Source organism: Eublepharis macularius, chromosome 6 (assembly GCF_028583425.1).
Source record: "Eublepharis macularius isolate TG4126 chromosome 6, MPM_Emac_v1.0, whole genome shotgun sequence".
Classification (NCBI taxonomy): Eukaryota; Metazoa; Chordata; class Lepidosauria; order Squamata; family Eublepharidae; genus Eublepharis; species Eublepharis macularius.
This window is the reverse complement of record NC_072795.1, coordinates 11,294,630-11,307,744: the sequence shown is the minus strand read 5'-3', so window position 1 is coordinate 11,307,744 and position 13,115 is coordinate 11,294,630. Positions and strand designations below refer to the sequence as shown.

Below are 13,115 nucleotides of genomic sequence, written 5' to 3'. Positions count from 1 at the left end.
GGCTATTAAAGGTAAAGTCTTGGTGAGCCGGTGGCTTGGCTATCCCTCTGGGCCAACCCAACCCCTGAGGGGTTCTATGCAGGGGGTAGCAGCTGCTGCTGCCATCAATAACTCAGCAACCCCCACCATGAGGAGGGTGGGAGCAGCTGGGAGCTGCTCCTTTCCTCTGTATCTGACAGGGTAGGACCGGGCCTCTCCTTCCTCCATCCTCTCCACTGAGGAGCAAGGCTGAGCCAGGGAGCAGGGCCCTTTTCAGGGCCCTTTTGGTCTCCCAGGATGCAAGAAAATCAGATGCTCTACCACTGAGCTTCACTCCCTTCAATATTTAGATACTGAAAATTTGCATATTTTTCAAGGCATCATACAAACCTAATTCTAAGATAAACTGGATGGCTCTTTAGTTAGAAAATGTCTGGAGATATGGGGGCAAAGCCTGGGGAGAGCAGAGTTTGAGGAGGGGAGGGACCTCAGCAAGGTATAATGCCAACGCTGCTGTTTTCTCCAGGGGAACTGATCTCTATGGCCTGGAGATCAGTTGTAATTCTGGGAGATCTCCAGCCAACGCCTGGAGGTTGGCAGCTCTATATTTGGTAGTAGAACAGTATTACTAAGCCTTCAGTAATTTGAATCATGTATGACCAGGGCTCATTTTGAGGGGGAACATGCAGGAACGCAGTTCCAGCAGTTCTCCAAAGAGGTCACGTGTCAGGCGGCCCCGCCCACCTGACTTTAAGCTATTTTGGGCCCGTTTCGGCCTGGATTGGGGCTGAAACAGCCTGGATTGGATCAGTGCCGGGCAAGGGAACCCTCCCCTGCTTAGCACTGACCCGCTCTGGGCTGTTTTGGCCCCAAACCAGGCCCAAAAGAGCCCAAAATGGCCTCTTTCAGTCATTTAGGGCCCCTTTTTGCCATTTTGAGCCCAATTTTGGCCTTGAATGGCCAAGATTGGGTCCAAAACAGTGAGGATATGTGATGTCAGGGTGTGTGGCATATGCAAATCGGTTACACTAATGACACACTTCTGGTGATGTCAGGGGGCATGGCATACACTAATGAGTTATGCTAATGAGTTCCTCCAGCTCTTTTTCTATGAAATGACCCCTGTGTATGGCATTGGTGGGGGAATACACATTTTAAATGTTTTGTAGCAATTAATTTCTGGGGCTCTCTTCTGATTAGTTTCTTGCCTGCTGAGGAACGTTGAAAATAGGTCAGATCTATTTAAGATACATAGCAACTGAGAGTCCTTCATAATGCAAATAAGCACAAATTATTCCAGAGGGGGAGCTCTGTTAGTTGATTGCAGAAGAATCAAACCGATGCACAGTGGCACCCTAAAGACCAACACATTTCATTCCAGCCAAAGCTTGTGTGAGTCAAAGCTCACTTCTAACTGCTAAAGATAGCTTTCAGTGAAATCCTTAGGGTTTATTTAGGTTTAGGATTAAACCGGATTTCACTGTTTGACTCACTAAAGCTTATGCTGGATTAAATTTTGTTAGTCTTTTCAGGCCTCTGGAAGAAGCAGAGAGAAATGGGGAGAAAAAACCCTCAACAAGCTTTAAGTTATAATTTCATGAAATGCCTAACAAGTGACATATCACAGGTATGGGGCCAGACTTGCCGTCAGATGCATATTGAGAAACTAACCTTAAAAAGCGCTTGGCACAGTGAAGGAGAATGAGTTTCTGATTTCCCATCCACTCTGCTTTCATCAGCAGAAAGGGCAATGGGGGGGAGCTTTTGCCCCTCTTCTCCAGTGAAAGCAGGGTGAGAGGGAAAGCGGAAACTCCATCTCCCCCACCCCCTTGCAGCGCTTCTTCACAGTGCCAAGTGACCAGCACTTTTACAGGTGAGATCCCCAATATATGCCTAACTGTGGTCTGGTCACGCACCTATGACTAGACACATGTTGGCACTATAATGTAGTTACGCCCTCAGCTAGCCAGAATTAGATTTTACTTGAAGGACTCACTCTAGAAAGAGAGCTTGCTGCACCAATTGGAAGGAAACTGAATTTGTAAGTTGATAGGGCTGTCCCTATTTCTCAGAAAACTGTTCCATCTTTGTGCTGCAGTCTGAAATCTACCTTATTCATAATTATGCAATTAGGTTACTGTTAAGGAGAGGAAGTTATGGACAGTCCCACTAAAGCGAATAATTTGTTTTGGGGAACAGAAGTCAGCAGTTGCTGTTCTAACGAAGCAACAATAAAGAACTGTGGGCAGTTCCTGGGGAAATCTCAGAACCCCCAAAGAGACTAAAGGATTCCCCCCAGTTGCGATATGAGACCCTGCATAGATCTTTGCTTGTATCAGGTCTTGTGGAAGAAAATATACACAAACAAATAGATATACATTTGCAGGGCTTTTTTTCTGGGAAAAGAGGTGGTGGAACTCAGAACCGCACAATGACATCACTTTGGGTCAGCTGGAACAAGGGGGAAGGTTTTTAAAGTTTAAATTGTCCTCGGCGAAAATGGTCACATGGCCAGTGGCCCCGTCCCCTGATCTCCAGACAGAGGGGAGTTTAGATTGCCCTCCACGCCAGGGCAATCTAAACTCCCCTCTGGTGCAGAGGGCAATCTAAACTCCCCTCTGTCTGGAGATCAGGGGGCAGGGCCACCGGCCATGTGACCATTTTCTAGAGGTGCTGGAACTCTGTTCCACCCCGTTCCAGCTGAACCCCCCCCGTACATTTGCATATTTTATGCAGGCCATTCCTTGGCAGGAGAATTCTGTTGTTTTTACTAGGCACAGCTCAGGTAAGCCCTGCATGATCCCATCCACCCCCAAAGCCCCCTATTTTCCCCATCTTAACAATAAGTCTCTTGTAATATTCCTACCACTCCTTGGGAAGGGTTTATAAAATTATGCATTGGATGGAGAAAGTGGAAAGAAGGCGCCTTTTCTCTCAGAAAACTGGGACTCAGGGACAACCAATGAAGTTGATGCACAATAGGTTCAGGACAGACAAAAGGAAATACTTCTTTACTCAATGGCTGATTCCGCACACGTTGGATAATGCACTTCCAATCCTCTTTATAAATCATTTGGAATGGATTTTTTCATGTGTGGAACAAAAAAAACACCTCAAATGATTGATAAACTGCATTGAAAGTGCATTATCCAACGTGTGCGGAATCACCCAATGAGTAATTAAGTTGCAGAATTCACTGCAGTGACAGCCATGAGCATAGATAGCTTTAAAGGCGGGGGGTGGGGGTAAGATAGATTCACAGAGAGGCCCATTAGTGGCTTAGAATCTCTCTACACGAGACATCTGACACGTGAAGAACATGTATAGGGAGATGCAATATTAGCCAGGAAAGGTAGTTTAAAAAGACAGAGCCGGCGGCAGGACAAAGGCTTTGCTGTACACTAGAGCTGTGGGAAAGGGCTGTGAAATGCCCAAAGGGAAACTTCAGCCCATTATAACCTCTCTACGTTCAAGCCGGCTCTGGAAGGCAGCTCCAGCTCATTTCCATTCCTCGCTGCCCTCTGGTTGCCATCCTACATAGTTTTAGACTGGAGAGGTGAAATTGACAGAGCCTTCAGGGAGGCGAAGATGAAATTAACAACCCCTCTGAGGAGTGATCTCAGCCGGCTCTGTCTTTTTAAACGATGCTTCCTGGCTAACATTGCATCTCCCTACACTTGACCAACTTGAGCCAAGGCGTCTCGTGTAGAGAGAGACTTAGCCATTGTGGCTGAAGGGAGCCCTCATCTACAGAGGCAATAATCCTCTGAATCCTAGCGCTTGGAGGCAGGAGCAGGAAAGTCCCTCAGGCTCTATGCCCTGTTGGTTGGCCCTCCAGGACACCTGGTTGGCTTCTGTGCAAAACAGGATGCTGGACTATATGGACCATGGGTCTGGTCCAGCAGCGCTCTTCTTAAATTTATATAGGCTTACAACATGGTTCCCAGCAAACCGTGCTAGCCCAGCAGCTTTATGCAAAATGTTGGTACTGTCGTTGAGGTAGATATTTTTCATCACCCGGTTTTTATTTCTGACACAGAAGCCATTCCTCAGCATGGCAAGACACTTTTACTAGGTTGAAACACGGTCAGGCTTGGAGTGCAGCCTGTAAGGAGGGATGGGACTTCAGCCAGCTCCTAATGGGATTAATTCCCAAGCTGTCTCAAGCAGGCTCTACCAAGCTGCTTCTGCCTCCCCCCTCCAATTCCCTCCTTTCTCTCCCACATTTATCTGTCATTAGATAAAACGACAGGCTCAGCAAAAAGAAAAAAAAGGTTTTAAGGTAAGATATTTTAAAAGAGATTTCGATTCTTCCCCTGCCCTGTTCAAGAATAAATTATCATCTCCTTCCAGTGAGCTTCTCCATAAATCCTTCACCTGCCGTAGCCAACTGCGTGAACCCCTTCTGGAACGGTTTCATTCACCGCCACTTCCTTGGGCCCTCCTTAGTACAAAAAAAGATCCTCCCTTGTCCTAGAATGACATTTCCTGATGTTAGGGAGGATGCAAAGGGGAGTAAAAGGCAGAAGTGGTCAGAGTCCAGCTTTCCCCAGCCTGGATAGATGGGGGCTGAGACAAGACCTGGCATTGCACCATTGACCAGCCAACTGCTGGATTAGTGTCAGGTGGGTAGCCGTGTTAGTCCGCAATAGACGAGTAAGATTTCCAGGGTATAAGCTTTTGAGTCAAGTTCCCACTGGAAAGCTTATACCCTGGAAGTCTTGTTGGTCTTTAAGGTGCTAATGGACTCGCATCATCTACTGGATTATGGATGAAATGAATAGAAGGAATCAGGGCTAATTTTGAGGGAGAACGCGCAGGAACGCAGTTCCGAGAGTTCCCCAAAGAGGTCACATGTCAGGTGGCCCCGCCCACCTGACTCTCCGCCATTTGGGGCCCATTTTGTCCTGGATTGGGGCCAAAACAGCCTGGATCAGGCTTCTGATGGGTAGTGGATCACTCTCCCGCTCATCAGCAGCCCGATCCTGACCATTTTGGGCCCCTTTTCAGCCCCTTTGCCATTTTGGGCCCAATTTCGGCCCTGAATGGCCTGGATTGGGTCCAAAACAGCCAGGATAGGTGATGTCAGGGGGTGTGGCATATGCAAATCAATTATGCTAATGACACACTTCTGGTGATGTAAAGGGGGCATGGCATATGCTAGTGAGTTATGCTAATAAGTTCCTCCAGCTCTTTTTCTATGAAATGACCCCTGGAAGGAATACTGAATGGTCCTTCCACAAACGCCAGCACCTATATTTCATCACATGCCTCTCTTTGTGTATATCCTTCTGCCTGCTATGCATTGACAATACTATTAGATGCCGTAAAGCTGATACCCCTACCTCAAAATTTGCTAGTCTTACAGGTGCTACTGGACTCTTGCTCTTTTCTAATGCTACAGGCAGACTAACACAGCTACCCATCTTGGTCTGCTACAATACTATTACACTCAATTACAATGCAGCTACAGAGGTTTAAAGGGGCAGATGGTAGGGTGGGAAGGGAGGAAGAAGGGATATTTCCCTCATGCAGTAGAAAAGAGCAAGAGTCCAGTAGCACCTATAAGACTAACAAAATACCACTAAAGAAGTGAGTTGTGACTCAAGAAAGCTCATACCCTACCACAAATTGGTTAGTCTTACCAGGGTTGGCGCGCCCATAGAGGCCAGGTAGGCAGTGGCCTCAGGCGCGAGGGCACTGGAGAGGCGCCGGAGGGGGTGTCGGGGGCGGAGGCATGCGCTGCGGAGCTGGCGTGGCTGGCCCGCAGCTGCTGCAGCCAGCCAGCCCTGTGCCGCTGCCACTGCCACACGACCCAGCCAGGTGCAGCAGCCACGAGCCACTGCCGGGGCGGTGTGCGGAGCGTGGAGCAGCCTCCGCCCGCCACCCCAGCCATCCGCAGGTGAATGCCCCCGGCTTGCGCTGCGCGATGACATCATTGCACGATGACATCATTGTGCAGTCCGTGGTGCGCCGGCAGTGAGTCTTATAGGGGCTATTGGACTCTTGCTCTTTTCTACTGCTACAGACAGACTAACACAGCTACCCATCTTGATCTTCTACAATACTATTATACTCAATTACCACCAATTGAAAATTCATTGCAGTGGCCTTAGGCTGAACTACATTAGTGAGGCTGTAAGTTATACCTTCTCATCCACTAGCAATGCACGTATAAAGGCAGCAGAGGCAAATGCAGGCACTCATAACCACCTTACACCACACAGTCCCTGGTACAGAGTGGATTCTACCTTGCATGCTGCTAATGCGACAGGGTTCTTGATTTGCAAAACAGAAATGTTCAGGGGATTAGAAGCGTAGTATAATGGATCAGCTCAGGAGGGTGTTTTCATTAAGGAAGAGCATTGTAGTATATAACAGTGTATCTATCAGATTTTTCTGAATTCCCATCTCTCTCTCTCTCTTTTTTTTTTTAGAAAAAAGCTGGGATTCAGACCCCTTAATTGCAGAGATATGCCTTTCCCCTTATATCTCCAAAATAGAAAAGGCTAGAAACTTTTTTTTTGAAAGCTGAGGATTCAGAGAACATTATCGACACATTGTTATAATGCTATAATAATATTCAATTGCTATTTTTTAAAAAGTCCCCAGTGTACAGGAGCCTGCTTGCTGCTTCCTTCCTGTGCTAAGGCACCATTTCTATCTTGTAGGTGACTTGAAAGAAACCTAGAGCTAGTGATGATGGAAAGATACGGGAGTCCCCCATCACTAACTGCAATAATTCTTGGATTGGGGAAGGCGGAGGAGGTGGGAGGATCAATGGCAGAAGACATGGACATATCTACGCTTGTAAAAAGAAAGCTGCATTTACCAACAATTTTCTAAACTTCTATCAAGCCACATTTGCTTAATGTTCCTTAGCTTTGGTACTATATTTGAAGCACTGGAACTCTGACTCTCAAAAGCTTACACTGTGAAAACCTTGTTGGTCTTTGAGGTGCCAGTGGACTGGAATCCTGCTGTTCTACTGCAGACAAACATGGCCACCTAAAACTATCCTTGGAAACTCCCAACTGAAGTAGGAATTCCCCACCACCACCACCACCACCACCACCACCCTGCAGCTTTTGGACCATTTAAGCAGTGCTGGTACCTGACCAACTCCCTTTTTTGCGGTGTGGGTTGCTAGGAAGAGATGGGGAATTAGTGCAGAAAAGGCATACATAATAGAGGGCTGCAGGTTTGGCCCTCTATTATGCATCAAAAACAGAAGCAAGGAGAATACACTCCGAAGGCAAATACCTGCCAGCAAGCAAGGTCCCTTAACCAGCATTTCAAAAGCGAACTCATAGGGAAAGGGGTTGTAAACATCCCCCTTGAAGATATCGGTGTCTCTGGGTGGCAGGAGGAAGGACTGCTCGCTCTTCAGCCCGCTGGATCCAAAACAACTGGTGGAACTGGCGCAAAACAGAGGAAAATCACAAATTAGATCTGCCTGGCATGTACAAGCTTGGCATGCTCAGCTTGCTAAGCAGCCTTATCTTGAAAGAGCAGAAAACAATCCATTATGTGGCGTGCGAAATGTTGGCTGCCCAGCCTGAGGCGTGCTAGGAAGTTGTCGCATGGGTGCGATTTCCAGGCTTGACTGGGAAAAAGCAAATGCATGCTTAGAGTGAGACTTTTTTAAAAAAAATAAAGAGGGGCAGGGCTCATTTCGAGGGGGAACACGCAGGAATGCAGTTCCGGCAGTTCCCCAAAGAGGTCACATGTCAGGTGGCCCCGCCCACCTGACTCTCGGCCATTTTCAGCCCCTTTTTGCCATTTTGGGCCCAATTTCAGCCCTGAATGGCCAGGATTGGGCCCAAAACATCCAGGATAGGTGATGTCAGGGGGTGTGGCATATGCAAATCAGTTATGCTAATGACACTTCCGGAGATGGCAAGGGGTGTGGCATATGCTAATGAGTTATGCTAATGAGTTCCTCCTGCTCTTTTTCTACAAAATGACCCCCGAAGAGGGGAAATACCAGTACAAGTTTAAAGGAAACCTCATTGTTCTCCTGATCCATAGGAATGTATCCCAGACAGACAGCAGTACAGAAAGGCTACCATTTTTTTAAATAAGGAGAAATTCTATGAGGGTATATTTTAAAGAACAATTAGCAAGAAAATTGTAAGGTGTTGTGTTTTTTTTTCTTCAGTGTTAAAGGGCCCGTTTTCAATAGCTTTGCAAAACCCTGGTAGATGTGAATTGTGAGTCAGGTACATTTTTTGTCATAATTTCACAATTGAACTCTGCACAAATCCACTCAAGCCGCATGGTTCAGCATGCCACTTTGGAAATATAAACTGTTCCTCGAGAAGATGAGAATTTAAAGGGGCTGGCTGTTTGATATATGAAGCACTAGACAGATCTCAGAAGCTAAGTAGGATCAGCCTTGGTTAGCAATTGGATGGGAGACCACCAAGGAAGCCCAACGTCACCATGCAGAGGCAGGCAATGGCAAACCACCCCTGTTAGCCTCTTGCCTTAAAAAACCCATCAGGGGTCTCCATATGTCAGCTGCAACTTGATGGCACTTTTCACCACCATTATAGATTAGAAGATGAATTTCTGCTTCCACCATAGAAAAGAGACACAAATTTATCAATGTTGAAATAGCCAATCAAGGGTCAAACCTCCATAAACCAAGTAACCCATAATAAGCTAGCTGCTGCCTGAGCATCTGACCCAGACTCCCTGCAAATGCTATTTCTGGTCTCTTCAGCTCATTGGCCATGATAAAAATGGCAGTAAAAAAAAAGAGAAATTCCATATTTCAAAACCTTTATCATCTCTTTTCTCCTTCAAATCTTTTCTAATTCATAAAAGCCTCCTTAAGGGAAGAACCTTCCCAAGACTTCAGGCTGCTCTCCATTTACTGCTGCTGTAGCATAATGGTTAAGAGTTTAGGATGTAAATCAGCACTCTTATGGTTCAAATCCCACTACTGCCATGAGTTCAGTAGGTGGCCTTGGGTCAGCCACATCCCTAGATTCCCAGCTGTATTGTGTGGATTATAATGACATTGACTTTGTCCATTGCTCTGAGTGGGCACGTGGTATATAAGTGTATTATTATTATTATTTACCCACTAGATAACCAATTGGCAGTGTTGCCTATGCTGAAAAAAATTAAGGTTGTATAGAATGTGAGAGACCGTGCTTGGAAGAACATCCTATAAGGATTAGACTACGTGATGCTGGCCAAAAATTGAGAGCCTATATGGGTAAGGTGGGATGACTCATGAAAGCTCATACCCTACCACAAATTTTGTTAGTCTTATTGGTGCTACTGGCCTCTGGCTCTTTCATATGGGTAAGCCACAGTTCCCGTAAGCTTTTCAGTCCTCTTTACTCTCTGCTCCTCCGCCCCCCGAGACTCCGAGAAAGCCATGAAAATCACCATAGGGCCAACCTGTCGTCACACAAGCCTCTCGCCTCACTTTCACTTTCAGGGACAGATAAAAGGAAGGGTGTGAGCACGGAGGGGAAGATGACACGCAGGGCGCCGTTTGGGAGGGTTGCCAACTCCTGGCTACTGCTGAAGACCACAGTCAAGGTTTCTGAGGGCCCAACGGGGCCAGTGCTCATGATGAACATGGAACGCGCCAAGTCTTCATCGAGGATCAGGTGACCTGGGTAGAAGATGGAGAGTCAAGAGATGCCTTCCACACCAAAGGCATATTCTCAACCATGATTTGGATGTTAAATTATTTAGACATATGGAAGGAGCCTAAATCTCTGCGCTACTCTCTAGAAGCCATAGCTCTCATTGAAATACTGCAGTGATGTATAGCCCCTCCCTCGTCTTCCCACCCGAAAGCCACCATTTGGGCGGCAAGACCATGACACAGATGGAATTGCAACTCTACCCCAACATCTCTGTGGAAACCCTATTTATCTGGCCCGTCAAAATGGCACCCCAAAAGCAAGTGCTGATGTAACTTTATTGGTACTAGAACCCATGGGATGTACCTTCTAGTTCAGACCTAGCTCTCACTAACTTTAAGTCACAGGTTGTAAACCTATCTCTGGAATGTACCATATTAGGGTTGGACAATACCTTATAAGATTAGTTGGGAAAAATAAGCAGAATGTAGCCATAGAGGTTTAAAGGGGTAGATGGTAGAGCGGGAAGGGAGGAAGAAGGGATATTTCCATCATGCAGTGGAAAAGAGCAAGAGTCCAGTAGCACCTGTAAGACTAACAAAATACCACTGAAGAAGTGAGCTGTGACTCACAAAAACTCATGCCTTACCACAAATTTTGTTAGTCTAGTAGGTGCTACTGGACTCTCGCTCTTTTCTACTGCTACAGACAGACTAACACGGCTACCCATCTTGATCTTCCCTCATGCAGTTTTCCTGCCAAAAGTCATCTCCTCCAAGCTGATTTTAATCCTCACTCTGGTGTGTGTGCGTGTGTGCAGGGAAGCTATGAGTACTCTTTCATCTTGTGTTCAGTTTCCTTATTGGACATTAGCCCGTTTTTAAGCTACCGTGATTTAGAAAGGCTAGGCTATGCAAGCAGACATAAATCACATAAGGGCAAACACTTATAAGGGGCTTTCACTGAATCTGTGGTGTTATCTATTTCACAGCCATAACTTGGAAAAATGGGAGTTAAAGCACAGGGCCCTTATGGCCTCTTAAAACATACATCGAGTTCACTGTTTGCCAGAAGATCCACCCCAACCACATGTTTTTTAAAAGGCAGAAGAACTGCACTTAAGAGAAATTTTGAGTGGCGTGGGTTTCCCCTCAGGGTACCTGACTAGCCATCCTAGAACCAGAGCTTCAGACCTGAGCACTGGAAAATATAATAATTTGCTTTGTAAGAAGGTACAGGGTAAGTCAGTCTACTTTATTTGGTTATTAATTAGGCTGGCAAACTACATCTCAATTTGGGTCCTTAAATAAGAATAAGGAAAAGGGATTAAGAAGAGCCCACAACACATGTAACAATAGAAACTAAACTCTTTTACAGTGGGATGCGATCAGGGCTTTTTTTCTGGGAAAAGAGGTGGTGGAACTCAGTGGGTTGCCCTCGGAGAAAATGGTCGCATGGCTGGTGGCCCCGCCCCTGATCTCCAGACAGAGGGGAGTTGAGATTGCCCTCCGCGCTGTTGCGCGGAGGGCAATCTCAACTCCCCTCTGTCTGGAGATCAGGGGGCGGGGCCACCAGCCATGTGACCATTTTTAAGAGGTTCCGGAACTCCGTTCCCCCGCATTCCAGCTGAAAAAAAGCCCTGGATGCGATTCAATCAAATCACAAGAGGATAACCAGCCTGCTATGTGCGAAACAGGATTGGTGTGAACTGATAAGTTTGAACTTGCCATAAAAGTCACTGGGTAGCTATAGTGAGTGACATCCATGGCTAACTCACCTCACTGCTTGCCAAGAGTCTGCAGAATAGATGGGATATAAAATGCAATCAGTAACAGAAAAGACCCGCCTAGAAGTTTCAGCGAGATACTAAAGAGTACTTATATAGCACCTTTTCTTAACAACTCCAATCATTTCACAATTATCACCTTTGCAATCCTAATGACAGCCCAGTGGGATAGGCCAGTATTATTCCTTGCATTATGAAGAGAGTCCTGAAATACAGCAGCTTCACTCAAGGCTATAGTTCTTGGGGAGAGAAAGTTTGTGGCAGAGCGGAGACCTGAACCAAAACGCCTCTTAGATCACAGCCTAAAGTCCTCAGGCTCTTTAATGGAGCAGATTTCACACTGTTGGGACAGAGCTCTCGGAATGGGGAGCTGCTCACTTTATCACACAACAAAAGCAGAGGAGCTGTAACCTGACACAACTCTTCTACCCCCTGCCCAAACCCTAGGCTGTTTGAATTGAGTGTTAGCTTTGATTCAAGCTCAATATAGAAAAATAGAAAACACAGAAACAGTTTTAGACTGGAGAAACTCTGCTTAGGATTTCACTGATAGAGCTGGAAGGGATCCCAGCAGTCATCTAGTCCATTCCCCTGCACAATGCAGGAAATTCACAGCTATCCCCCCACCCCAGTGACTCCTGCTCAATGCCCAAAGGAAGGCAAAAAACCTCCAGGATCCCTGGCCAACCTGGCTTGGAGGAAAATTCCTTCCTGACCCCAAAGTGGCAATTGGCATTGCTCGATTGTTATTATCTCCAGTTCTGGGATCAAAACTTTGCAAAAGAGAAGTAAGCGTAACTCACCATTGGTGCAGCGCAGAGGTTGGTTCAAAGTGGAACTACAGTCAAGGCAGCAGTCCTCTGCCCTGTGCCGGTTCTGGATCTGGAAGGTGAAGGTTCTGCCTCCTGTCACAGCTTCAAAGCCTGCCACCACCTCTGACTCTTCCAGTGGATAAACGAATACTCCTGGGCAATGGAAACCGCCTTAAGTGTCGTTATTAGAGATGGGCACGAACCGAAATACGAACCAAAATTAAGCACAAACCAGGCTGGTTCGTGGTTCGCGAACTGCGGTTCATCAGATCCCATTTCTGATGAACCACCACGAACTTTAGGCTGGTTCGTTTGGTTCATTTTTTGGTTTGTGACTGCAGACAGCCTGGTGCCAATCAATCAGTTTCCTAGGCAACAGGGGATGGACTTCCTGCAGACCTTCTGCTGGCCTGGAAGTTACCTTCTGCTGTCCCGGAAGTGATGATTTTCTGACTTGGATGTGATGTTTTCACAAACCAAGCAAACCAGTTCGAAAACCAGGGACAGGTTCGTGAAAGTTCGTGGTTTGTAAAATTTGATGAACCACGAACCACATGGTTCATTTTTTTTCTGGTTCGTGCCCACCTCTAGTCGTTATGCAGTAGAAGAGCAAGATTCAAGTCCAGCTGCACCTTAGAGACTAACTAGATTTCGAGGAGATGAGCTTTTGAGAGTCAAGATAACTCATATCCTGGAAATCTACTCGGTCTCTAAGGTACCACTGGACTCGAATCTTGCTCACTTTAATGACAGTCCACCCTCCCATTCAGTTTGCTCTTCCTGCATGCCAGAGCTGAGCTACCTCCTCTTTGTAACTCTTGCAGCAGTGAATGATGGACAGACTCTCTCAAACCAACTTCACCCACAAACCCATACTCCGTCACAGTCCACCAAATTATTTCCCTGTAACTCATCTTAATTACAAGA

General features: G+C 46.4%; 1 protein-coding gene across 1 annotated transcript in view; it reads right to left on the bottom strand.

Moving 5' to 3' along the window:
* VWA5B2 (von Willebrand factor A domain containing 5B2) overlaps window positions 1-13,115 on the bottom strand; it is a 70,517-nt gene that overhangs the window by 36,593 nt on the left and 20,809 nt on the right. The window contains exons 3-5 of the mRNA XM_054982741.1: window positions 12,180-12,341; window positions 9,397-9,616; window positions 7,243-7,397 (exon numbers count right to left, since the gene is read on the bottom strand). Of these exons, the coding sequence (XP_054838716.1) occupies window positions 7,243-7,397; window positions 9,397-9,616; window positions 12,180-12,341 (537 nt within the window). The remainder of the gene's footprint in view (window positions 1-7,242; window positions 7,398-9,396; window positions 9,617-12,179; window positions 12,342-13,115) is intronic.